Source organism: Ascaphus truei, chromosome 8, assembly GCF_040206685.1.
Source record: "Ascaphus truei isolate aAscTru1 chromosome 8, aAscTru1.hap1, whole genome shotgun sequence".
NCBI classification, from domain to species: domain Eukaryota; kingdom Metazoa; phylum Chordata; class Amphibia; order Anura; family Ascaphidae; genus Ascaphus; species Ascaphus truei.
This window is the reverse complement of record NC_134490.1, coordinates 34,685,989-34,709,951: the sequence shown is the minus strand read 5'-3', so window position 1 is coordinate 34,709,951 and position 23,963 is coordinate 34,685,989. Positions and strand designations below refer to the sequence as shown.

Below are 23,963 nucleotides of genomic sequence, written 5' to 3'. Positions count from 1 at the left end.
ATAGATTAATAAATACCTTGTATTTCCAGTGATGTAGTCAGGTTTGGATGCAGACCAGTCCACTTTACCTGGGCTATATTTAATTCTCAGGAGCAGCTTACTTCTGCTCCTTGGCATTTTATTGGATAGTAAGGATAGACGCAGTGGGCAGCCCCTGTGCATTGTTGTTTAGGCCCAGTGTGGACAGGCAGAGGACCCCTGTGAATAAAGTATTGTTGTCTGATTGTACAGGCTCTAACCTTTATTAACCATGTGCAATACAGGCAGGAAAATGCCTGATTGCAATTAATGCAATCTTTCATTTCCAGACGCTATGTGATTTTAGAGAGGGTCTGTAAAATAATAAATGACAAAGATAACCCTTCACTGCCCCGCCCCTCTGGCAACAAAGGGGTTAAGAGAAAGTGGGGCTGTTTTATTCCAGGAAACAGACAGACGGGAATCACAGGTCCCCCACAATTTAGACTTTCTGGGAGTTCTTATGGGCAAGAAGGAACTTGGGAGTTTATCAGCTCACCACATGGTGTCAGCCAAGGCACTTTCAGAAAGGGTCAGAACCTGACGCCCGTTCTCCTTCCAGGGGCCCCAGCGGGGTGTGGACAATGGAGGAGAAGGGTCTGGACCCTAAGTTTGACATAACCTTTGAGAGCGCCCGCCCCTCCCCCACTCACATGGCCCTGCTGCAGTTGCAGAGAGTCGGAATCCTCAAATATCTCGTCAGTCAAAATGTGGATGGACTGCACATTCGCTCCGGATTCCTCCGGTACGTAGCTGTGACCGTGGAGTGGAGAGGAGGGGGGTATCATTGTCTTGGGAAGCTTTAATTTACAGGGGTCATGTTCTTTGCACCCCGCAGTGAGCACCTATCAGAGCTACATGGGAACATGTTTGCAGAGGAATGTGTCAAATGTGGCAAGTGAGTATCCCAGAATCCTTTGGTGTGCAGTTGTTCCTAATGGGCGGGTTCTGTCCCGATTCTTATACAGTGTCTGTATCCGTTTGTTCCCTGCGGTCTGGGTTACCGCTGGTAGACAAAGTTGGTATAAAACACAGTGCATTGAGGCTATGTAATGGGTCTGTGTAGGGCATGTTATGTGTATCTATAGGTTACTTGGTCCATGCAATGCACATTGTATAATATGTATTTGGTGCATGATGTCCCTGTATGTTACACGCTCTGTTCTCTGCTAACAGACAGTATGTTCGGGATTATGTTGTGGGGACCATGGGCCTGAAGCCGACAGGAAGACTCTGTGATGTCCCCAAACTCCGAGGTCTACGTGCCTGCAGGTGAGTAAGGGCTGCAGTTGATGAGATGGGGTTGGGGGTTAGCAGGTGAAGATTTTCATGTGTTGGGTTGTACAGGTACAAATTGTGTAGGTGACTGGGGCTTTGGATTGAAAGGTTGTGGATCTGGGGGGGGGGTGGTGTCCTGCTGTGGGATGAAGTCATCTGCCCACCCTCTTAATCAGACCACCAACCTCTCTCTGTGTCAGGGGTAAACTGCGAGACACCATCCTGGATTGGGAAGATCCTTTGCCCGATCGAGACCTAAGCCTGGCTGAAGAATACTGCAGGTAAGCAATTTGAATAGAGACTTTTATTGCAAACAGCTGTTAGCAAGAGTGCTTTTAATACAAATCAAACATTGCTGTTTGACTTAACACAAAGGCACTGACATATATGCCCCAAGCAGGGGCATATACCTGCTTTATACCTAAAAAGAAATAGGCGTGCATACATAATTTTGCAATGCCTGCCCATGTGGCTTCATCGGACATCCTATTTTATTTCTACATAATTACCAATTATATTTTGCAAACTAGACAGGATAAAGAAAGATTTATATATATATATATATATATCACCCTCATCCCCCAAAAACCCATAGCTGTTTTCCCTCCTTCGCCTAATTGCTCAAAGGACTTTACAGATTAGACAAATAGCGAGGGGCCCATCTAGGAAAAGATAACACAATTAGTCAGCTTTTATAAAGGTGAAAGTAAGTTCAGAGAAGAAAAAACGTATTTCATATGTCTGCTGTTTCAGTGCTACTCATAATACACTGCAACTCAAAGCAAGGCTTTTCTTTATAATTAAATTGAATAGAACAGCCTGATTACACTTACACATATATTAGTAAGAAAATATTATACTTCCACACAAGGCAGGCCAGGGTTCTCCTCTCCAGGGGTGGGATTCACTCCTCTCTGTCCTTACAGGAAGGCAGACCTGGCTATCACCCTTGGAACTTCTCTCCAGATCAAGCCCAGTGGGAATCTCCCCCTCCTCACCAAACGTAAAGGAGGGAAGCTGGTGATTGTGAACCTGCAGCCCACCAAGCATGTGCGTCTGGAGCTCTACAGGAGTCCACCCGGCCCCCTCTCACATGTGGCCCCCCTCAGCAGGGACACTTGCACCCCCTACTAAGATGCCAGAAAGCATAAGATGCTTGTGTAACACCTCATTATTTCCCCTACACAGTCCCACCTGACACACTGATCCCTCAAACTCACATATACTAGACTGAGTGAAAGGGACACACACTCATGCAGCTTCCTTATTTTCAGACTGACACACACACATTCCTCACTTGTAAGTTACACACACATTCCTCACTTGTAAGTTATACACACAAACAGGATTCTCGTATACTCCATTGCACACTTACATACACTATTCGGTGGCTTACAAGTAGCTTCTTCTCTCACTGCTCTGTCTCAGCTCTCACCCTTGTACACACTCACATTCGCCTTCTTGGTCCCCAGGACCGTCACGCTGACCTGCGCATTCACGGGTATGTGGACGAGGTGATGGAAAAGCTGATGCAGCTTCTGGATCAGAAAATCCCACCATGGGCAGGACCAGACGTCAGGATAGAATCCAGTGAGGAGGACCTCAAACCCAAACCTGAGACCAACTGCAACCCTCACCCCACCGCACACCACAACGGGGGTCTGGAAGCCCTCCAGAAACATGAGGAGAAGAGAGGGGGCTGCAAGGAAGAGACTCCCCGGGGACCAAAGAGAGCAAAAGTGGAGCCAGCCTGTGTATGAGAGGTGTGTGTGTGTGTGTAAAGCGGAAAAGTACATGTATGAGAGGTGTGTGTTGATATAGGGGAGAAATGTTTGTATGAGAGAGGTGCGTGTGTGCAATGGGAGGGAGGTGTTTGTATTCACTGTATGAGGGAGATGTATATGTTGAAGGAGAGTGCTGTGAGGGACTCACTTTGTGTGTTGACCGTGGAGGGAGGAGGTTCAACCTTTTTTAGAGATACTTTCCACTGCCCTTCATTGTGTGTGTGTGTGTGTGTGTGTGTGTGTGTGTGTGTGTGTGTGTTCATGCATTCATACGCCCACTCTGTTAATTTTATCTGTTGGCTTTTTTTATTATTTTCTAAACTATATATGTATAAATCGGTACAGACCTTGGTTTTCTTTTACATTTTTATTGCACTAGATTTGCAGGGACTGCACAATTCGATGCAGGTCCCTCTGGCTGCAGGTTAAAACAAAGGCCAACACAATAAAAGTACTTGCTCAAGCTAACAGTGAAATAAGTCCGAAATTGAGAGAAGATGCACAGCGCGGGAAAAAGAGATTAGCTGGACTGCTGGTATCTGGTACAAAAATCCTTTATTAGCGGCACATAGACAAAGCAAGGAAAAAGAACTCCCTCTGACGCGCCAGAGTGAGTTATTTTTCCTTGCTTTGTCTATGTGCCGCCAATAAAGGATTTTTGTAGCAGATACAAGCAGTCCAGCTAATCTCTTTTTCCTGCGCTGTGCATCGTCTCTCAATTTCAGATCTATGGACATTTACAGGATTGAAACACGCTGACAGTTCAAGAAGACGCCTACAATTAGTGAGTACAGATCTATCTATAATATATATATATATATATATATATATATATATATATATATATTCACTCCCTGGTATCACTGCTTTTATACTCAAGCCTATACAGCGCAGGTTACCAAGATTGGTGCCTTGAGGAACAGGCCAGCTAACCTGAGGGCTTATCTGAGAACCTAACAATATTCATAGAATTTGGACTCGGTATATATTTAAGAAGTATACAAGGCACAGTCTCTGTTTATTTACACTCTGGGATTCAATACTTTAGCAACACATTTTTGGAATTTGCCTTAGGGAAGCATCGCTTGGGGGTTTGTTACTCCTATTTCTCGTGCTTAACAGTGAAATAAGACACAGTGCGCTAAGGAAAATAATGGTACAAAATATTAGGAGAGAAACCCAATTTGTATGCACTAAAAGTCCTAATAATAAATGTTTTAAATGTAACTTTTACAATCAAAGAACTAAAGGAGAATCCATGGGTCAGAGTAGTGAATATTTACATTTATGAGAAATAATGACACATGGTTAAAATCCAGGGAGGCTGCAGAGGAATGTGTCACTGAATCTCTATGGTGACCCCCCGGACAGTGGGGAATAAACTGGTAAGTGTGAACAGAGTGATGCACGCTATTGAGGTGTTATCTGGTGCCAGTAACACGGAAACAGTTTATATTAATCGCAGCCAAAATGAATGTATAACTTGCAACAGTTAAAGTGATGGTGTGAACTGGCTACATCTTTAAAGAGTCCCGCGAGCGCGTGTTAATTTTCTGTGCGCTCGCCGCTCCAAGTCCTCTGACAAGGGCGGGTGGGACATTGAGATGTGGCGAGCTGCCTGGCTGTGAGTTGTAGTGGCGACAGACCGCTGTGGTCGCGGGCGAACGTCCCATTTCGGGAAAGCCCCAGTTCAAAACATGTGTCAATTAATGCATGTGTGGTCTGGCATCAGAGAGCAAACGCTAGAATGCAGCCCAATTCACCTGCTGACAGCCATCAATGTATGATAGCGAGAAGCAAGAATTGTATTAGATTGCAACCGGTGTGACAATTCTAGCCTTCGGAGGCAGGAGACTTCGTAAATACTCGAAACCGTGTCCAATACACTCTATAGGTGAGTATAACTGGTGTAACAATATGTGCACTGCACCCAGATTCTTAAGAAGAGCACAGAATTCTAAGTTATATTTGTGTCAGTATATCCATGTGTACAGTTTCCAGGGCCCAGCACTAGAGTTTTCACTTGGGTGCTCACCCCTCTTCACCCTTGCTAACCCCCCCTCCTCACTAACCAAGGCCGGGTCGCAGCTGGGAGAGCTGTGGCCCAGCAAAGGCCCGATGGTCAGATGCAGATGTTGGGCCCGATCTCTGACAGGGCTTAACTTCCAGCACTGATCGGTTCCCCCCCGCAGCTTCCCGGGACAGTTTTCCCCCTGTCGGCAGTGGCCCTGAATGTGTGGTCTCACACAGAGCTGAACGCTGAAAATATAACCTGCTTCAATTCATTCACGTGTCAGCAGCATATCTAGAGTAGCTTCACTTTGACTAAAATAGCATCAGTACAAGCAATATCCTACTTTTTTTAAACAAATCAGTTCTGTAATATGAAAAAATACTTGTAGCATTTAAAAAAAAAAAAGTTTTAAAGACATTTTTAATGTTTCTAATGTAGAAAGCATCTCAAAAGTGACAGCCCTCTTCCCCTTCTGATAGGCTCTGGCTCTTGAGCCCCACCCTCTCTAGCAGTGCCCCAATTGTATCTAGTAACTGCCCAGTCACATAATATTGCTGGACTACATTGCCCACAATGCTGTGCAAGAACTGAATTAAATAACGCGAGCAAGCAATCGATTACAGGAGAATGGATCGATCTGCAGCTTAGCTAATGACTTACCAGTGTACAGATTGTATTGATGCACATATTGAATGGGGAAAAAAATATATATATATTTTTTTTAAACGGCTGGTTTAACTGCAGCGTGAATTCCCACGGGTCGTATGACACAATATACAGTAGTGTTGGATACACTGTTTATCTACTAAACGGATAGATCCTCAGAGGTGCATTACATTTTTATTGTTACGGTATCGCCATTTTACGTATAGATATCCGTAACATGTATCCTCAAAGGGGATTTACATTTTGATTCTTGCGTCTCCAATATGGACGATTGGCTTATTTATGTGCAAATCATATGGTAATGAGCAGTTTACCCAACAATGGAGATCCTCAGATGTTCGTTCATGTTAGAGCATGGGAATAATGCGGGGATATTTAAGGCCTTACAAAAGCTGGGGTTGCCAATATTCAGACCCTGATTATCAATGTACTGAGTGCAGGACTTAACCCATTCATTACAAAAAGTTACACGCCATACAATGATATATATTAGTGATCATTTAAATATCTGAAACATTACAAACCATACTATAGTTTATGATTAAAGTGATATGTTCGTGTGAACTAATATAGTGCAGAATGTAATAATGTATTAAGTATGTGTGTACAATAATGTATATCCATATATACCTCAACAATAATCATTAATATTGAATTTGTATTAATGTACCCTTGTGTTGCTAGGGTTGCGCTCAGCTAGCGAGTCTTGAGAAGCGAGCAGCGTTCAATGAATCCACATCCGATAGCCCCTGTTAGGGAGTCCGCTCATCGGAAGCAGTGAGATACCTGGAGGCAAATGTTACATTATCCCACAATGTCAAATTTTCTATCATTCTTCCCTTATGGAGACTTTAAAAAAAAAATAGAATTGCATGCCTTCAAGCCACAATAGCTAATGCTGACATGAGTAGACCTCTCGGATAATTAAGTAAAGGGGGAGAAATGCATGGTGTTTCTGGGACACCATTGAAAACGTGTTCTCACTCCGTGCTAAGGGTCTATGACATCACTGTGAAACGAACGTCGGATCGACTCACATCACAATGCTTTCTCAAGGGTGGAACCTTCCACAGTTTGACAGGAGATTATATACCCATGAGACTGGAGGGTACCTAACAAAATTAACCCGTGAAGGACTGGAATGATGTAACACTATGGAAAAGTTACCAACCATAAAATTGCACGTAAAGTCATTCTGAATCTTGAGATAAGTATGACTGCTGATTCCTGCTCAGATCAAATAAATAATATACAGGCCGGGAAGAGAGAATGTATATAGTGGATGGATGTTGATTCATATGTGAAGAAATGGAATTTGACTAACAAAAGGGCTGGCCGGCCAAGATGTTGGACCCTTGTTAACAGAGGGACAAAATGATACCCCTGAGGTCAAATGATGGGTGAAAATACAAACCCTTCATTGAAACTTCTAAGGCTGAGGGATTATAAAGTGTAAATCCATTTACACTCACTCTGTAGGAGTGCTTTATAATCCCAATCTCTTCTCCTAGAGCCCATAGTGAAATGGTCAATGCCTAGGAATTTAAGGACATTGGGGTTCCCATTATGTAAGTTGTTCACGTGTCTTGCATTGGGAGATTCAAGTTTATTTCTAATGGCGCCTAGGTGTTCTAGCACTCCCCACCTCAATTGTCTGCGTGTATTCTGATATTTATTTTTGCAGTCACAGACCACCATATATATGACCCCACTTGTGTGGCAATTGATAAACTGGCGAATACTAAATTCCTTGGTATTGTCCCAATGACAGAATACTTTGATGGGGTGCATGGACGAGCAGGCCTTACAGCCGCAGCATCTGCGGGACCCCACACGTTTTTTTGGGATCCATGTTTGGTTCTTAGTCTCAGTGAAAGTGACTGCGGACTAATGTGTCCCTTGAGATTAATGGCACGTCTGCACGCCATGATTGGATATGCTTTTAATAAGAAGCCAAATCTTTGCTTTTAGCACAGTTAGTTTAGTGTAAGGAAGCCACGGTTGAGGGTTTTTTCAGCCAGCTTCACAGGACTGCATCTCTAAATCCCATGACTGCGTTTGCTCCTCGCCCCCTCCACAAGCAGGCTGCACCGTGTATCCACAACCCCTTCGGCCTTGACTCGCTCCCCGGCTGTACAGCGTGTAGGAGCGGAGGAATCGTCTCTCTTTATGACCTCAATTTCCTCCCTTTCATCTTAAAGTTAAAGGAGCGGGAGGCACATAAAAGGCAGGCAGGATCCCCCCAGGGGCGCAGACTAGCCGTTTCAATCAATTTATGGGGGAGAAGAGCTTCTCATGAGTGATTGGAAGCGACAGAGTGGGCGAAAAGACGGGTGTGGGTTTAACCTCTCTGCTGCCAGAGAGCAATACAGTGTTGGCTTCTCTGGCAGCGAAAGGACTCAAAGGAGCGAGGAAGGAAAGTGCCATATATGTAATATTTGTGATACCTTGTGTCACCCAATATATGTACCCATGTCCATGTCTGTCTTCTATATGTACCTCTGTCCATGTCTGTCTGTCACCTCCCTGCCTGTTCTTGCTTTTATTGATCCTGAGAGCTGGAGATGAGAAGTTACCAGATATGCTTACCAGCCACATGTACCGGTATATCAACCTCGTGGTGACACTGTCACAGTGTCGCTAGCGAAGAGGCACATGGACACACAGGTGTCAGACACAGAAGGATACTGCCCGGAATCCGCTTGGAAATCAGTGTAAATGGAAGTTTGGATAGCTATCAAAATGTGTCACCCTACAGTGAGGGGAGGCAGTTTCCATGTCCTATAGGTCCCCCTCTGTCACTGTCACCCTGTGATGGGAAGGAAACACCATGGGCCATAGGTCCCTTCTTTCTGGGTCACGATATGGAGGCTATTAACCCCCCTTCATATGGATCTTGTCTAGTGATGCAGACACAACGGAATATGATCATGAGTCCATACACTGCAGTGAAGAGGTAACATAAACATTAACTTTGCAGATATAGTTGAATAATTCATTTTCTAGGCAGCATCTCTTATATTAATTCAAAATGTAACCTCTGTGATTTCCTTGGGAGTGAGCTACCAGCCCCCACCCCTCAAGCAGAGACCCCCTGAACTCATTACTGTGAGAGGTATAGAATATGTTTCATCTTTTTGCATGAAGATACACAACAGGGGGAGAGGAAGTCGGGCCTGTACTGTGTGCTCATTTGCATGTAATTTCCCAGAATCCCTGGCGGCAGTGGAAGAACTATATGCTAAGGGATGATGGGGAAAGGCAGGGTTGCAGACCTGTCTGAGACAAGAGAATGTCACTTTTTACCTACCATAAGTTATTTAATGTGGATCTGTATTAGCACTTTGCACTGAGTTATATATTATTACTAGCTGAGAGCCCCGGCGTTGCCCGGGATGTTTGTGGTGTGGGGGTGGCATTTGGGTGGGGAGTGGTCCACGCGGCCCATGGCGGTGTGCGGTGGTAGTGCTGCTGTGGCTGTACTGATGGTGATTGTATCGGTGTGCTGATTTGGGAGGGTTTGGTGCTGATGTGGGGGTGCGGATGTGGGTGTGCCGATGGGGAGGTGCAAAGGTGGCGATGTGTGGGTGCTGATGGTGTTGATGGGGGCTGGGAATGGCGGGGAGCCGAGAATGCCAGTGTGCTGGGGGGGCATGGGATACCGGTGTGCTGATGTGGTGGTGCTGGGGATAGTGTGTGTGTGTATACATGTTTGTGTGTATACATTGTATGTGTGTGTGTGTGTGTATACATGTGTGTGTGTGTGTGTGTGTGTGTGTGTGTGTGTATGTGTACGTGTGTGTATACATGTGTGTGTGTATACATGTGTGTGTATGTATACATGTGTTTATGTATACATTGTGTGTATGTATATATTGTGTGCATACAACATGTTTGTGTGTGTATACACATGTGTGTGTATACACATGTGTGTGTGTATACACAGGTGTGTGTGTATACACATGTGTGTGTATACACGTGTGTGTATACACGTGTGTGTGTGTGTATACACACGTGTGTGTGTGTATACACACGTGTGTGTGTATACGTGTGTGTGTATACATTATGTGTATGTATACCTGTGTGTGTATACGTGTGTGTGTGTGTACGTGTGTGAGTGTATGTCTCCATGTGTGTGTGTACGTGTACATGTGTGTGAGTATACGTGTACATGTGTGTGTGTGTACGTGTCTACGTGTACATGTGTGTGTGTCTACGTGTACATGTGTGTGTCTACGTACGTGTGTGTGTACGTGCGTGTGTGTGTACGTGCGTGTGTGTGTACGTGTGTGTGTGTGTGTCTACGTGTGTGTCTACGTGTGTGTGTGTGTCTACGTGTGTGTGTGTCTACGTGTGTGTGTTTGTGTATACGTGTGTGTGTGTATACGTGTGTGTGTGTATACGTGTGTGTGTCTACGTGTGTGTGTGTCTACGTGTGTGTGTCCCTGTGTGTGTGTGTCCTTTGGCCCGTCACTCCGCCTCAGGCCAATGAGAGGTGTGCGGGGGCGGGCCAAGGGACCAATGAGGTGGGAAGGGGGGGGGGAGGAGGTGGGAAGGGGGGGGGGAGGAGGTGGGAAGGGGGGGGGGAGGAGGTAGGAGGAGGTGAGGAGGGGGGAAGGGGGGGAGGAGGTGGGAAGGGGGGGGGGAGGAGGTGGGAGGAGGTGAGATGGGGGAAGGGGGGGAGGAGGGGGGGAAGGGGGGGGAGGAGGTGGGAATGGGGGGGAGGAGGTGAGGAGGGGGAAGGGGGGGAGGTGGTGAGGAGGGGGGGAGGTGGTGAGGAGGGGGGGAGGTGGTGAGGAGGGGGGAGGGGGGGAGGTGGTGGGGAGGGGGGAAGGAGAAGGGGGGAGGGGGGGAGGGGAAGGGGGGAGGGGAAGGGGGGGAGGGAGGGGAAGGGGGGGGGAAGAGGGGGAAGGGGGGGAGGGAGGGGGGGGTGGTGGGAAGGGGGGGAGGGGGGGGGAGGTGGTGGGGGGGAGGTGGTGGGGAGGAGGGGGGAGGTGGTGGGGAGGAGGGAGGATGGGGGGGAGGATGGGGGGAGGTGGGGGAAAGGGGGAGGTGGGGGGAAAGGGGGGGAAGGGGGGAGGTGGTGGGGAGGGGGGGAGGTGGTGGGGAGGGGGGGGAGGGGGGGGGTGGGGGGGAGGGGGGGGGTGGTGGGGAGGGGGGGGGGAGGTGGTGGGGGGGGGGAGGGGGGGGGTGGGGGGGAGGGGGGGGGGAGGGGGGGGGAGGTGGTGGGGAGGGGGGGGAGGTGGTGGGGAGGAGGAGGGAGGGGGGGGAGGTGGTGGGGAGGAGGAGGGAGGGGGGGAGGGGGGGGAGGTGGTGAGGAGGGAGGGGGGGAGGTGGTGGGAGGTGGTGGGGAGGGGGGGGGGGAGGTGGTGGGAGGTGGTGGGGAGGGGGGGGAAGGGGGAGAGGTGGTGGGAAGGGGGGGAGGAGGGGGGGAGGTGGTGGGGAGGAGGAGGGAGGGGGGGAGGGGGGGGAGGGGGGGAGGTGGTGGGAGGTGGTGGGGAGGGGGGGGGAAGGGGAGAGGTGGTGGGAAGGGGGGAGGAGGGGGAAGGGGGGGGAGGGGGGGGGAGGAGGGGGGAAGGGGGGGGAGGTGGTGGGGAGGAGGGGGGAGGTGGTGGGAAGGGGGGGAAGGTGGTGGGAAGGGGGGGAAGGTGGTGGGAAGGGGGGGAGGTGGTGGGAAGGGGGGGGGAGGTGGTGGGAAGGGGGGGCAGGTGGTGCAAAGGGGGGGAGGTGGAGGGGAGGTGATGGGGGTGGGGGGTGGAGGGGGAGGGTGGAGGGGAGGTGAAGGGGGAGGGTGGAGGGGACGTGAAGGGGGGGTGGAGGGGAGGTGAGGGGAGGTGAAGGGGGGGGGGGGTGGTGGAGAGCTGAAGGGGGGGTGAAGGGGGTGAGAGGAGGTGAAGGGGGGGTGGAGGGGAGGTGAAGGGGGGGTGAAGGGGGGTGAGGGGAGGTGAAGGGAGGTGAAGGCCGCTTCCTCACCCGTCCGGCCGCTCACTCACCCGTCCGGCCGCTCCCTCAGCCGTCCGGCCGCTCCCTCAGCTGTCCGGCAGCCCCCACGTGGATCTGAGGCGGGAAGCAGCTTGTTGTGGCCGCTCCCCCGCTGTGTCCCGGGCGCTCGCTCCCCCGCTGACTGTAGCGGCGCCGGGGGGGGAGGGGAGGTGAAGGGGGGTGAGGGGAGGTGAGGGGAGGTGAGGGGGAGGTGAAGGGGGGTGAGGGTTGGGTGAAGGGGGGTGAGGGGAGGTGAAGGCCGCTCACTCACCCGTCCGGCAGCTCCCACGTGGATCTGAGGCGGGAGGCAGCTTGTTGTGGCCGCTCCCCCGCTGTGTCCCGGGCACTCGCTCCCCCCGCTGACTGTAGCGGCGCCGGGGGGGGGGGGGGGCTGAAAGCGCGGGTAAACAGGGAGACACGGGAGAGGAGGAGGTGCGCGCGGTGTGGAGGCTGATGTTCGGGAGGGAAGAGGCGGAGGCTCCGGGACCGGCGGGTATGTGAGCCCCCCCCCCCCCCCGGGTTATACATGCTGCTAATGTACACCCCCCCCTACTGTGTGTGTGTGTGTGTCCCTGTGTGTGTGTGTGTCCCTGTGTGTGTGTGTGTGTCCCTGTGTGTGTGTGTGTGTGTGTCCCTGTGTGTATGTGTGTGTGTCCCTGTGTGTGTGTGTGTCCCTGTGTGTGTGTGTGTCCCTGTGTGTGTGTGTCCCTGTGTGTGTGTGTGTCCCTGTGTGGTGTGTGTGTCCCTGTGTGTGTGTGTGTCCCTGTGTGTGTGTGTCCCTGTGTGTGTGTGTGTGTCCCTGTGTGTGTGTGTGTCCCTGTGTGTGTGTGTCCCTGTGTGTGTGTGTGTCCCTGTGTGTGTGTGTGTCCCTGTGTGTGTGTGTGTGTGTGTCCCTGTGTGTGTGTGTGTGTGTGTCCCTGTGTGTGTGTGTGTCCCCTGTGTGTGTGTCCCTGTGTGTGTGTCCCTGTGTGTGTGTCCCTGTGTGTGTGTCCTTTGGCCCGTCACTCCGCCTCAGGCCAATGAGAGGTGTGCGGGGGGCGGGCCAAGGGGACCAATCAGATTTCCCTAGGGACACCGGACATCCAGGCAGGCAGGCAGGCATGCATGCAGGCAGGCAGGCAGGCATACAGTGCTTTCACTAATATAGTATAAGATATATCAGGAATATTTCCCAGGATTTTTAAACCCAATAACCTGTGTAACATTTACAGATGTATGCATGTATATCTTTATTTATGCCATCTCAAACCTATGTGTAGCAACCTCTAGGATTAAGTTGTCCCCAAATAAACACATCACAACCTGATGTTTAATGGTAACACCTGTATTTATTGGGATGCAGGAACGCTGCTTTTTAATGTGAGCTCAGCAGGCAACCCAGGAACGGCAGAAAGTATATATAACCCAACCCCTGAGGGTTTCATTAACGCATTCTGTACACCTTATTAAAGCTCCCTCGCAGTGCTAGGGGAGGCGGGGGGGTTCCGGTCGTAGATTTGGGACATCAGAGGGAAGTATTACAGGGCAGCATATCTGACACTATACTATATGTTAGCTCCTCCCCCCCTGATGAAGTGTGAAGCGTCACACGACTAGTGGGCGTCCATGAGCGGGATCTATCGTGGAGTTCAGCTATCCCTGTTGAACATCATTATGGTCTGATTGAGCACCAGCAGCACCAGATATATGGTTGTATATGTTGTATGTGTTTGTCTCGGTGGTTTTGGAGTGACTGATGCCGCTCGTGTTCCCAGATACACCACGAGACTTTGGCTGGGGTTGTCTGGTCTGCCCCTATATGGTGGATCCAGTATACACTTATGTTACACACAATTGTATATATATATATATATATATATATATATATATATATATATATATATATACACTAGCTGATATACCCGGCGTTGCCCGAGCGTGGAAGGGCAGGGGGCATGGAGTGGAAGGGCGGGGGGGGGAGGGGCGTCGAAGGGTGGGGGGGGGCCAAGGGGCGTAGAAGGGTGGGGAGGGCAAAGGGCAGGGAGGGGTGGGGGGGGCAAAGAGCAGGGAGGGGCAGGGGGGGCAAAGGGCAGGGAGGGGCGGGGGACAAAGGGCAGGGAGGGGCGGGGGGGCAAAGGGCAGGGAGGGGCTGGGGGGGCAAAGGGCAGGGAGGGGCGGGGGGGGGCAAGGGGCAGGGGTGGGGGCAGGGGGGGGTTGCAGGGAGGGGCGGGTTGGGCAGGGAGGGGCGGGGCAAAGGGCAGGGCGGGGCAAAGGGCGGGGAGGGGCGGGGCAAAGGGCAGGGAGGGGCAAAGGGCAAGGAGGGGGGCAAAGGGTGGGGGGGCAAGGAGGGGGGGGCAAAGGGCGGGGGGGCAAGGAGGGGGGGGCAAAGGGCGGGGGGGCAAAGGGCAGGGAGGGGCGTGGGGGCAAAGGGCAGGGAGGGGCGGGGGGGGGTGGGGGGGGGGCAAAGGGCAGGGAGGGGTGGGGGGGGGCAAAGGGCAGGGAGGGGTGGGGGGGCAAAGGGCAGGGAGGGGTGGGGTGGGCAAAGGGCAGGGAGGGGTGGGGGGGCCAAAGGGCAGGGAGGGGTGGGGGGGGGGTCCAAAGGGCAGGGAGGGGCAGGGGGAGGGAGGGCAGGGGGCAAAGGGCAGGGGGAGGGAGGGCAGGGGGCAAAGGGCAGGGGGAGGGAGGGCAGGGGGCAAAGGGCAGGGGGAGGGAGGGCAGGGGGAGGGAGGGCAGGGGGCAAAGGGCAGGGGGGGCAAAGGGCAGGTGGGCAGGGAGGGTAGGGGGGCAGGGAGGGTAGGGGGGGGCAAAGGGCAGGGGGAGTCAGGGACGCGGTAAATAACCCATTCCCCTGCGTTTCCTCACCTTGCACACGGCCCCGCTCCTGTTCCTCCTTGTACCGGCCGCCCTCCTCCACCTCGGGCTCCTCAGCGGAGAGGCTGAGACGCACCGGTGAGGAGGTGCTGCGCCTTTCGCGGGGAGAGGCGGAGACAGCCGGAGGAGCGGCCTCTGGGACGGGGAGCGGCCTGTGTGAGGGGAGAGCCGCACAGTGCGTGCTCTGTGTGTGTGGGGGGGGGGGGAGCGGCCTGTGTGAGGGGAGAGCCGCACAGTGCGTGCTCTGTGTGTGTGGGTGGGCGGGGGGATAAGCGGGGCGGGGGGTAAACGGGGGGGGGTGAGCGGGAGAGCGGGGGGAGGGGGTGTGTGTGTGTGTGTGTGTGTGAACTTTGGCCCGTCACTCCGCCTCAGGCCAATGAGAGGTGTGCGGGGGCGGGCGGGCCAAGGAAGCAATCTCATTGGCCTGGCCCAAGGTCCAATGGGATTGCCGCTAGGGACACAGGGAGGGACACAGGGAGACACATACAGACATAGCCACATACAACGCTTTCACAAATATATAGCATATATATATATATACGTCCTGCTTGTACGTTGTGCTCCTCTCAGACCATACCAACAGGGCTATTTAGCTCTTTAGTAGTCACATTAGGGATCTAATTACTTGATTTATCATTGCGATTACCTTTAGTGTATTTTTCCTATATTATTGGTGCTACTTTCTCCCATCCGCTCCCATTACAGGGGCATTTTAAACATACATTTGTTTTTGTTTTGTTTTTTCCCCAGTTTTTCGGCGATATCATTATTTAATAAAGTTTTTTTTATTTTTTGTCAACTTTTGCATTTTTAATTGTGAATATCATTACTATACTTTAGGCTATTCGCTATACTTTTGTGGAATTCTGGTCTTTACTTTGATCTTTTTTAGACATTAGTCTTTCAGTTGGTATTTGTAGCCACTAACATTTACCCCCCTTTTGGGACCTTTATGGGCCCATACTGTGGTACATTTATACCTTTTAGTTATTTACCTACCTGTGTGTCATGTGATCAGGATACGTGTCATTATTTGGATCAGGTGATATTATTGACCCATCTCTAGATATTTTTGCATTTGTATATGATTGTTAGGATTAGCTAAATTGTTGTGTTGTGTCTTAAACGTGACACTTTCAGGGTTTAGCTTCCTTGAAACACACGTACCCTGTGATTAGACTTTTTTCACACTAGTTTTGGTATTCTCTACTCAGCCTTGAGTGCAACATATAGGGACTTTAGTGACCTCTGTCACTGTTTTCTGTTACTGTATAGCTATTACCCCTGTGCACCAGGTTTTTTTCTATCTGTTTCCCTACATGATATTATGGTGAGCAGTGTCCCATTTCTCTTCTATTTAACTATACTGGGGGGCCCTCGTAAATCCTGTTCTGCTGGCTAATACTAAGAGGTTTAAAACGCTGACACTGTGAACAACGGTGCTGTGAGACCACCAGAAGTACAGGGATGGAGATTCAATCCTGTCTCTCAGAACAGCTGAAATATCCAGTCCAATATATATATATATATATTCTCCATTCATGTTAATTCACACTGATACACATACACACTCTTTCATCACTTGCTTTCAGGAACCTTTTGACACCTCCAGCCATAAAACACATCCACACCGGGGGAAGGACCAGCACAGATAACATTCCAATAGACACTGTTTATAGTATAGCTTTTGCTTGCTTCATTCATTGTAACATCACCGGAAGAAGAGATCAGTGTATCTCGAAAGCTCGCACAAATAAAAGCATTTCGTTAGCCACAGAACGGTATAGTCTATTTATTTTTTGATTATATATATATATATATAGATATATATATATAACACCAATATACCGTCTCAGTGATTTATTCATGTGTTTGTTAGCCTGTTACATCATGCTACAATAGTATTGGATGCAATTATTTGTTTCTATGCATTGGTTCTGGGGCTACTACACCTTATTGGCTGTTGGTTTTCCTATTCATTATTACTTTACTGCTATGTGTTGCCTGTGCTCATATTCTTCCCATTTATGAGAGGGAGTAGAATTGTTCATTTAGTCCCATAGCTTGGGTTGGTCCATCATTATGTTGTAATGTATGGTGACCCCCTCCATTTGACCATTTCTGCTACAATTGTAATGGTTAAATGGATATATATATATATGTATATATGTATATGTATATATGTAACATTAAATCTACCATTTTACGATATGGGGCGTGCGCTCTCTCTTCTTTTTCTTTTCTAGGTATCTCTTGGATGTGGTTCATCCAATTTGAGAGCAGCCGGAGACACCCATACCAGCACCAATTATCTAATATATTCATGGACTGAATCAAAAGGACTGGTTGGACCTTTTACCTCTTTTTTACATTTTTTGCACTTACACATTTTGTTCATAATTTTGTCCTGAGGAAGTCACGCAACATGACGAAACGCGTAGAGATGGGGTGACGTCATCTCAGACGGTCGGTCGTGTGGGAGGAGGTCCTGTGTTCTTCTGCACTTTTCCAGCTATTCTGCTTGTGCTTCTATTATTGCACCTTCAAAAGAAGCTCCTTTAACATCAGAGATGCTGAATTGCTGCAGGACTCGTGGCAGGAGTCAGAAGTAGTCAAACCAGGTGCTCAGTATCACGGACGAAATCCCTCTCCCCACTCCTGTAGATGACGCCCCATACAGATTCTCTCCAATGTATATTTTATTCTAACCTTTTGTAAGTGTATCTCCTAGGGACACTTTTCTTAATAAATTCACCCTCATTTGTACACAGTTATGCGCTATGGAGCTTGCGCTTTTTTGTGTTTTGTTTTTAAATATGAACATAATTGTATCGGTTATCCAACCCAAACGGGACCGAGACTAACCGAAAATGTTGGATAATCAGGAAACATGAGGGGGGAGTGAAACAATTCAAATATTAATGCAGTATAAATATGTAATATATTAAATGCAGTACAGTATGTTTGTATAATACATACATACAGTACGCATATGTATTAGGTTTATTAATACAGTACATAATTATTCAACAGTTATTGCTTAAGCAAGCGGCAGGAGCGGGTTGGATAATCGGGACGGTATATATCAATTATGTACACACACACACACCTCTGTTGTGTCTCTGTCCAGGGTGCTGAAACCTCAGCCCTGCTTCACACGGCCCTGCTAAGGAGACAGCAAAAATGTGCAGGTGATGACATTAACCCCTCCTCCGCTGAATGTTGTGATGGAGAAGAAAAAGAAAGTAGTGGTACTCCCGTGGTCTTCAAAATGCAAAAAGGATTTTATAAGCAAGGATCAAGTTTTGGTTCACACAAGAACCTCTGTAAAGACCATCTCGATAAAGGTTCCTGTGAACCAAAATGTTCCTTTCTTATTAAAACCTTTTCGTATTTTGAAGACCAGTGGAGTACGACTGCTTTCTTTTTCTAGTTATCTGTGGTTTTGTACCTATGCCATTTCTCTACAAGTAGCACGAGTGCACCTATTTTCGCTAATATTTTCATGAGACTACTTACATTGCAGTGATCCTACATATTATCTTTCAGAACACAGATACAGCTCCATATTTTATTTACTATACCACATCTCTGATATGACTTCAAAATAGCATCTGTGGTTACTGTAGGAAATAGTTATAAGCCCCCCCCTGCCCTTCTCAGTCAGAGACCCCCTGAACTCATTACTATGACAGGTGCAGAACATGCTTTATCTCTTTGCATTAAGATACACAGCAGGGGGAGAGGGATTCAGGTCTGTATTAGCACACTGCTAATTATATATTATTTTATTGCACTGTGATGAATATTTCCCAGCATTTTTAAATCCCTCATTACCTGTGGAGCATTTACAGATCTCAAAACCATACTGAGAAATGTTAAGGATTAATTTTCCCCACAAGTAAACACACCACCGCCTGCTGTTTAATGGTAACACTTGTATTTATTGTGATACAGTAGCGCTGCTCTTGAGTGTGTGGGTGCAGCAGGCAACCCAGGAACTGCAGAAATGATAGGTAACCCAAAGGGGCCGCTGTATATTGGGGAGTGGGAGTTGGCTGTGAGAACACCAAAAGTGCAGGGAGTATAATAAGGGACCGAGTTCCTTTTACTCCCTGTAATGGGATAGAGATAATACCTTCATGTATCTCAGGGTATCTGAAATATTCCCTCCGGATTTACCCCCCCCCCCCCCCCCACCCACCCACCCACGAAAAGGCTGCACCCCTATCTCTTAAGTGTTATGGTAAAGATAGCGCGTTGGGAAGTAACATGCATAGTATATTATTATTACTATTATTATTATTATATACTGTACGGATTCCGGTTTTAGGTTTTAACCAAACAACACTGACAATACACCATCCACTGATCATTTTGCACTTCCAGTAAAAAAAAAAAACAATTAAAAATGGGAATGAAGCATGATTTCATATTGAATGAAATCTCGTTGCAACCCAGTCCCAGATAGGATACTACGAAAGTGTGGAAGAAAAAGTGCCCAGATAAACACCGAATTCAAACGTGTACACATTTTTCCCGTCCTTAACACTGATAAAAAAAAGTATGGGGAAAACAATTCAATAGCCAACATAGAATAAAAACAGGCACTTCCCCAGGGAAAGGAAGTAGAGCCCTACTTATAATTCGTTTGACATTGATGTCAGAGTAGAGAAAGAGTAGAGCCCTACTTACAATTCGTTTTACATCAATTTCCATTTCTTATGAAGGAACATGAAGGAACAACCAACCACGCTCCAGGTCCATGCAGGATCTTTCGTTGGGTCTTTCCTGGACCTGAAACATGGTTGTTCCCTAAAAAGAAAGGGAAATTGATGTCAAACGAATTATAAGTAGGACTCCAATTCCCTTTCCTGTGGCAAGTGCCTGTTTTAAATAAAAATGAAAACACCAGAAAAACACAAACACAGGTTTCACACAAAAAAATGAACACCGGAAAGCTGCATCCCAAAGTATATACAAGTCCGAGGTCTGGGAGGTTATCGCTGTCCAGGGTGCTGAAAAGTCATCTCTGCTCGTGGATCCCGCAGAACAGATATACCCCATACCCCCTCCAACACATACCTCTCCCAGGCTCCTGGTGCAAACCCAACACTCTGTGTCCACTGGGGCAGCTGTTATGTGTCATCATATGCCCCCCCCCCCCCCACTAATCCTCCTTACACCCCCTGGAGATCCCAGTCTGGAATATCTTCTGCTGCCTATGTGAGGGGTATATGGTCAGGGTGTGGGGGGATTGGGAGGTTACTTCCTAGTGAGGGTGGCCCTCCTGCACAGAAGCCCCCGTAGGGTCGCTCGGAACTCGCTGCGCGTCAGGCAGTACAGGACAGGGTTGAGGCAGCTGTTAGTGTGCGCCAGGCACACGGTAACCGGGAACACATACGCCTGGGCGGTGTAGAAAGCCCCGGTGAAGGGAAGCCAGTCCAGCTTGACGAAGACCCCCCAGGCGGTGAGCACCTGGTTCGGCAGCCAGCACAGGAAGAAGCACAGGAGCAGTGCGCTGACCGTGCGGGTGACCTGGGAACGGCGCTGTGCACTGTGGGGACCGGGCTTCTGGCGTGCCAGGAACCGGAGCAGCAACAGGTAGGAGGCGGAGGTGAGCAGCAGCGGCAGCACGAAGCCCAGCAGCACCTTCTGCGCCTGGTACAAGCCCAGCAGCGTCTGCGCCCCCAGTGCGCCCAGCTGTGGGAAGCGCAGGACGCACAGCTCCTCCCCAGACATCTCCAGGGTGGTGCAGAAAGCGGCGTGGGGCAGGGTGAGGAGCAGGGACAGCAGCCAGATCAGGGCGCTGACCCGGCCGGAGGGGAGGGCGTGGGTGGGTCGGGTCACGGAGCGGTACCGGGCCACGCTCATGGCGCTGAGGAAGGACACGCTGGCGTACATGTTCATGCAGGACACGCTGGACACCAGCTTGCACATGGCTCTGCCGAAGGGCCAGTTGAAGTCCCGGGCAGTGTCCGTAGCCCAGAAGGGTAGGGTGAGCGCCAGCTGGAAGTCAGTGAGCGCCAGGTTGAGGATGAACACGGTGACCGGGGACATGTTGCGTCGGGAGCGCAAGAGGAGCAGGGCTAGCAGGTTGCCCAGCACTCCCCAAGCGCACAGCACCGAGTACACGGCGGCCATCACCACGCGGGACAGCCGGGCAGCCTCCGGCTCCCAGGGCAGCGGTTCCCAGAGGGATTGGTTGGTCAGGTCCCTGTGACCCCCGGCCATGGTGGCACCTTCGGGAAAGTGGGTGAGGGGGTTGGCAAAGCAGGTGTCGTTTCCAGCTACTTTGTGGCTGGAAGTGTGATCACCCGGAGCCTTTATAGGAAACAGGAGGAGCCAGTCCTGAGTAACCCTGTGCAGCCTGGGACAGACCACCACATAACCACTACACTGCCAGAATAACCATGTGCAACCCAAAATACCACCATATAAGTCTCCTATAACCATCACCTGTCAGAATAACCATATACAGCCCGGAATACTACCATAAAAGTCTCCTTTAGCCATCACATGTCAGAATAACCATATAAAGCCCGGAATACTACCATATAATTCTCATATAACCATCACATGTCAGAATAACCACGTTCAGCCCGGAATACCACCATATAAGTCTCCTATAACCATCACCTGTCAGAGTAACAGTTTAGAATACAACCCTATAACCACCCTACAACATCATCTGTTTGAGTCAGTATACAGCCTGGAACACACCAACCTATAACCATCCTTTAACCACCACCTGTTAGAGTAACCCTCCACAGCCTGGGACATACCACCCTATATCCATCAGAGTGACCCTATACAGGCTGGCATCCACCACCCTACTGAAAAACCATCATCTATTAGAGTAACCCTCTTCAGTCTGAGACACCCCCCTCCCCCTTACAACCAACCTATAACTATCTTATAACTATCACATGCTAGGGTAACCCTATACAGCCCGGGATACACCACCCCATAACCATCATATAGCCGTTCTTACACTGCTCCCTGCACAGGTTGGTGCTTTTTCTATTAGCCCCCCTCTGTTCCCTCCATGTAGCTATCCATTAACGTCCATCATGCTCTGAGCTTAGTACACACATCCCTTCTGCCTGAGGGAGCTCGCTCTGCACCTGAGATAAAAGCAGGAGGCATCCAGGCGAGAGATGCGCGGAGCCCCCCAGGACCCCACCTGAGACCACTCACCCCCACCTAGCGGCTACTGAGCGATGCCAATCCCTGGGGTTAACTCTACAAGGGTCTGCAATGTTCGGCTGATCCTCTTATCTGAACCAATACAGGATATTATCGGGTTAGCATTACCTGCTCTTCTGGCATGGAATGAGCTAATAAGCGATGAAACCTTCAGCTCATCACAGTATGGAGCAAAAAACAATGAGAATATCTTATTACTGAAGGTGTGCCCAGCTCAGCGAGGAGGACAGCATAGAGATGTGAATAACAGCGCACACACTCACATCCACTCACAAAAGGAGTACACATACTGCATTTCAGTTCATTCTTACTCCCCGCATGGCTTCTTTAACATATAAAAAACAGATTTGCCCTAATTATAAAGATCATATCTCCTGGCTACAAAACTTGGCAAGAATATTTTTTTCCTTGAATACATCTGTTGCTTTGTTGCCCCAGTTTTGCAGCCTGAATACCCTTTTTCCCTATGTCAGACTGCAGACCCTATCATGCTAACCCCCACACAGGACGTGAGTGTGAATAATATGTCACTTACCTTTCCTCTTAAGCTTCTAACTTTTCTGTTCTGGACACAACTTTCTGGCTAGTGCTGCCGTGTGATCCTTCCCCGGATTATGGTGACTCCCAACCTATCCTTAGTAACCCATATACTGACTCCCATACTCACTCCCATACTCACTCCCATACTCACTCCCATACTCACTCCCATACTCACTCCCATAACCGCTCCCTATAACTTCTCCTATTGCCCCATATAACCTCTCTTTATACCTCCTCCTATTGCCCCATATAACCGCTCCCTATAACTTCTCATATTGCTTGATATAGCTGCTCCCTATAACTCCTCCTATTGCCCCATATAACTGCTCCCTATAACTCCTCCTATTGCCCCATATAACCTCTCCCTATACCTCCTCCTATTGCCCCATATAACCTCTCCCTATAACTCCTCCTATTGCCCCATATAACCGCTCCCTATAACTCCTCCTATTGCCCCATATAGCCTCTCCCTATAACTCCTCCTATTGCCCCATATAAGAAAAAACGGAGGACAGCCCCCTAAACCAGTGCTCAAGGCTTTGCAAAAATGCATCCAAAATGGTATTAATCACTCTGTAGTTGTAATCCACAAGCAGTATTTCTTTGATAAATGCACATTTGTTTGGTATAACCAGGTGTATAAATGTGAGTACTAATAGGTGAATGGCCATTTGTGCTCACACATGAGGCTATGTAAAGATGTAAGATATGTGGGATGTCAAGGAGACCCGTGTAAAAGGGGAACCTGATCCCTAAATCCAATAATACATTAACCCTTCGAGCTAGACCACTGACATATAAACTCAACGTTCCATCATATAATGGTCAGGTCAGAGTACTCACAACCTTCGTTGCCTGGAATCCTGGAAGCGCCCTGCTCTCAGCCCGAAGCGAATGTCAGAAAAAATTCTCCCAAGGGGAGGATACTGGAGGTGCACTGCGTGCCAACAAGTGCTCGAGATGTGTTCCAGATGGAGGAAATGAGGACGGATGCTGGATCACTGTATCAAAAGGTTGTTTAATTAACGTTTAGCAACATATGAACTAAAACAAGAGTTTTAATGAGGAACCTCTGACGCGTTTCGTGCACTTTGTCAAAGAGTAGTGTGCCTCTCAAGATGACGATACTTTATGGGAGCCATCAACCGGAAGAACAACCCTCCAATCACACCAAAATTCCTCCCCCATAGTGCAAGTACCAATGGTGAGGTATGCTGATTGAGTGGCAGCTCGACCGATATCGGTCAACCAATCGTATCACGGCACCATACAATACATACACAAAACTCCCTATAACTCCTCTTATTGCCCCACATAACTGCTCCCTATAACTCCTTATAGTTACTCCCTATAACTCCTCCTATTGCTCCATATAACCGCTCCCTATAACTCGTATTGCTCCATATAACCCCTTCTTATAACTCCTATTTCTCCATATAAACCTTCCCTATAACTCCTCCTATTGCTCCGTTTAACCTCTTCCTATAACTCCTCCTATTGCTCCATATAACCGCTCCCTATAACTCCTCCTATTGCTCCACATACCCACTCTCAATAACCGCCCCATATGTTTTAAAGAGTGATGAGGCCCTGTCACCATCCATCAGATTTAAAAAAATGGA

At 49.2% G+C, this 23,963-nt stretch overlaps 2 protein-coding genes across 3 annotated transcripts in view; one reads left to right on the top strand and one right to left on the bottom strand.

Moving 5' to 3' along the window:
• SIRT6 (sirtuin 6) overlaps positions 1-3,431 on the top strand; it is a 36,630-nt gene extending 33,199 nt beyond the window's left edge. Inside the window, exons 4-9 of one of the 2 annotated variants that reach the window (XM_075611348.1) lie at positions 581-763; positions 857-916; positions 1,195-1,290; positions 1,497-1,577; positions 2,223-2,346; positions 2,769-3,431. In XM_075611348.1, coding sequence (XP_075467463.1) covers positions 581-763; positions 857-916; positions 1,195-1,290; positions 1,497-1,577; positions 2,223-2,346; positions 2,769-3,056 — 832 coding nt within the window. In that variant the 3' untranslated portion in view covers positions 3,057-3,431. The remainder of the gene's footprint in view (positions 1-580; positions 764-856; positions 917-1,194; positions 1,291-1,496; positions 1,578-2,222; positions 2,347-2,768) is intronic. The other variant, XM_075611349.1, reaches the window with a different exon arrangement.
• A 16,354-nt stretch (positions 3,432-19,785) lies between these two features.
• On the bottom strand, positions 19,786-20,874 carry LOC142500912 (relaxin-3 receptor 1-like). Its single transcript, XM_075610186.1, has one exon. The coding sequence runs from the start codon at positions 20,824-20,826 to the stop codon at positions 19,858-19,860; it is 969 nt and encodes a 322-aa protein (XP_075466301.1). The 5' UTR covers positions 20,827-20,874; the 3' UTR covers positions 19,786-19,857.
• Positions 20,875-23,963: the final 3,089 nt, after the last annotated feature.

Excerpts from the sequence above, each read along its gene's own strand:
- LOC142500912 (XM_075610186.1), bottom strand. The coding sequence starts at position 20,826 with ATGGCCGGGGGTCACAGGGACCTGACCAACCAATCCCTCTGGGAACCG.